The 2,120-nt window shown below is 38.0% G+C and overlaps 1 protein-coding gene across 1 annotated transcript in view; it reads left to right on the forward strand.

Annotated features, from left to right (window-relative positions):
* The window catches only part of LOC115239732 (inactive histone-lysine N-methyltransferase 2E), a 120,764-nt gene extending 119,126 nt beyond the window's left edge, over window positions 1–1,638 (forward strand). The window contains exons 11-13 of the mRNA XM_029814419.1: window positions 701–860; window positions 942–1,110; window positions 1,452–1,638. Of these exons, the coding sequence (XP_029670279.1) occupies window positions 701–860; window positions 942–1,110; window positions 1,452–1,638 (516 nt within the window). The remainder of the gene's footprint in view (window positions 1–700; window positions 861–941; window positions 1,111–1,451) is intronic.
* The last annotated feature ends 482 nt before the right edge of the window (window positions 1,639–2,120 follow it).

A 2,120-nucleotide genomic window follows, 5' to 3' on the forward strand; every position in this document is an offset into this window, starting at 1 on the left:
CGAAAAAGACGGCGAGCGCCAAAAAGTCGGGCTGTAAGTTGGAGAATTCCTCGATCGGAAACGAGAGCCTGACGTTAACGAGAAAAACGTTCCTGAAACCGAAGTGGAACAATGGGTGGAGCTGGGAGGGGGAGCCTTTTGAAGCCAAAGTTTATTTAACGGTAAGGATAATTACATCTTTTGGCCTGGACATTTCAATTCGGACCTTGATATCGTTTGAGGAAATAGATCCTCGCTGTACTCATCACATAGCAGTAATAAGATTGAAAAAAGAGATGAAGAGAGAACATTTTATCAATGGCTACATACATATTTCGATTTTTATACATTTATCGATAGACTTAGGAAAATCTGATTAATAGAATCTGTACACAAACTTTATATAGTTACCTTTACGTATAAATAGCGTGAAAAAAAAAAAAAAATTATCGTGTTTAAGTTTGCTGCCGATATGTTGTATTTTTCTTACAAAATCGTGGGTTTACAATTTTATCAATTTTGCAGAATGATTTTTAATTAAGAATAATATTGCATATGTATTGCGTAAAATTTATTATTCATTTATTCGGAAATTTTTCTGGCAGTTAATTGCCGTGTGATGATGTTAGTCGCTACTAAGATTGGTTCGATTCTAGATATCGGTTAGATGACGATTCGTCGATGAGAGTATCTGATTGATTTTGAAATGTATCATATGTAGAATGAGGAAACGGCTATACGGCGATGTTACGCGAGTATGAGTCACGAGAGCGGCGACGTATTGCGACCTCGAGACTGCGTTTTGCTGAAGAGTGGTACGCGGAAAGGCGACTTACCATATGTAGCGAAGATCGCCGCGCTCTGGGAGAATCCGGACGACGGTAGATATCTTCGATCTCGCGGAAACACTTCCCTAGTCTCTCGATTTGCGATTAATATCACGTTTATTCTGCTTTCGTTAGGTGAGATGATGTTCTCGTTATTGTGGTACTACAGACCTGAGCATACAGAGCAGGGTAGAACGCCGCATGACAGCGAGGACGAGGTATTTGCTTCGCGTCATCGGGATGCAAATAGCGTCGCTTGCATAGAAGACAAATGTTACATCTTGACGTTCAACGAGTATTGTCGGTGAGTATCTCTACCGTGATGGTGGAGTTAGTTATACGAATATACGTTTGATTAATAAATTAGATTCACAAATGCTTTTAATATTTTTTGCCAATCACAACTTTGGTAATTAAACTTTTTTGTTGATCTTGAAATAATTAATGTAAAAGATTTTTTGCATGCTGCTTAAATCTCTATGTTGTAATAAACTAATATCGAAGTTTGTTGTTATATATAAACTTTTTACTGTTCGCTAAGTTCACAAAGCATTAAAATTGAAAGACGTAACTTTTTATCCCCCTAAGCAACAGCAGCATCGGCTTATCTACATCATTGCACATGATGATGCTTTTATGTGATAGGTATCGTAAAAACTTACGGAGGATTGAAGAAGGCTTAGAGAATCCTGGCTTGATAGTTCCGCCAGGGGACCAAGTGTATCCACGGGAGAATCGGCAGCCGCCTATACCAGTACCATCGGACATGGTGCTTTTCTGCCGACGTGTTTACGACTATCGCGGGAAGAAGCTCGTGAAGAATCCCGGATGACTCGAATTCTTATAAGATGCAAACCGAGAAAGCTTAGGTCACACAATTGAAACTGGCCGCAGGTTTCCTTTCAAGCTAAATTGCGTCGCTGTTGATCGATTTGTCTTGATTTCGATGCGGTAATATATACGATAACGAGATCCGATTGACTTTGAATTATCTAGATACCGCGAGCAACTTCTACTCTTTGCACTTTTTGTTACTTGCGTTCTATTTGCTAAGAGAATTCCCTTTTATGTGGAAAGATTGTTTTCGGTTTTGCCCAAAAACAATTGCGAGAAAGTGAAAAAAGTAGATGCGCGTGAGTGTTTCAATTACGATCGGATTTCTTTCCATTTTTAAACACAGGAAAAATTTTAAAATCTTGCGTCAAGAAAGACGTATAACAAAAAGAAATGACACCTCGTATATATATATATATATATATATATATATATATATATATATAAAAGTTGTCCCGTTGTATCGGTCGACTTTAATTT

Source organism: Formica exsecta, unplaced genomic scaffold, assembly GCF_003651465.1.
Source record: "Formica exsecta isolate Colony F162 unplaced genomic scaffold, ASM365146v1 scaffold393, whole genome shotgun sequence".
NCBI lineage: Eukaryota > Metazoa > Arthropoda > Insecta > Hymenoptera > Formicidae > Formica > Formica exsecta.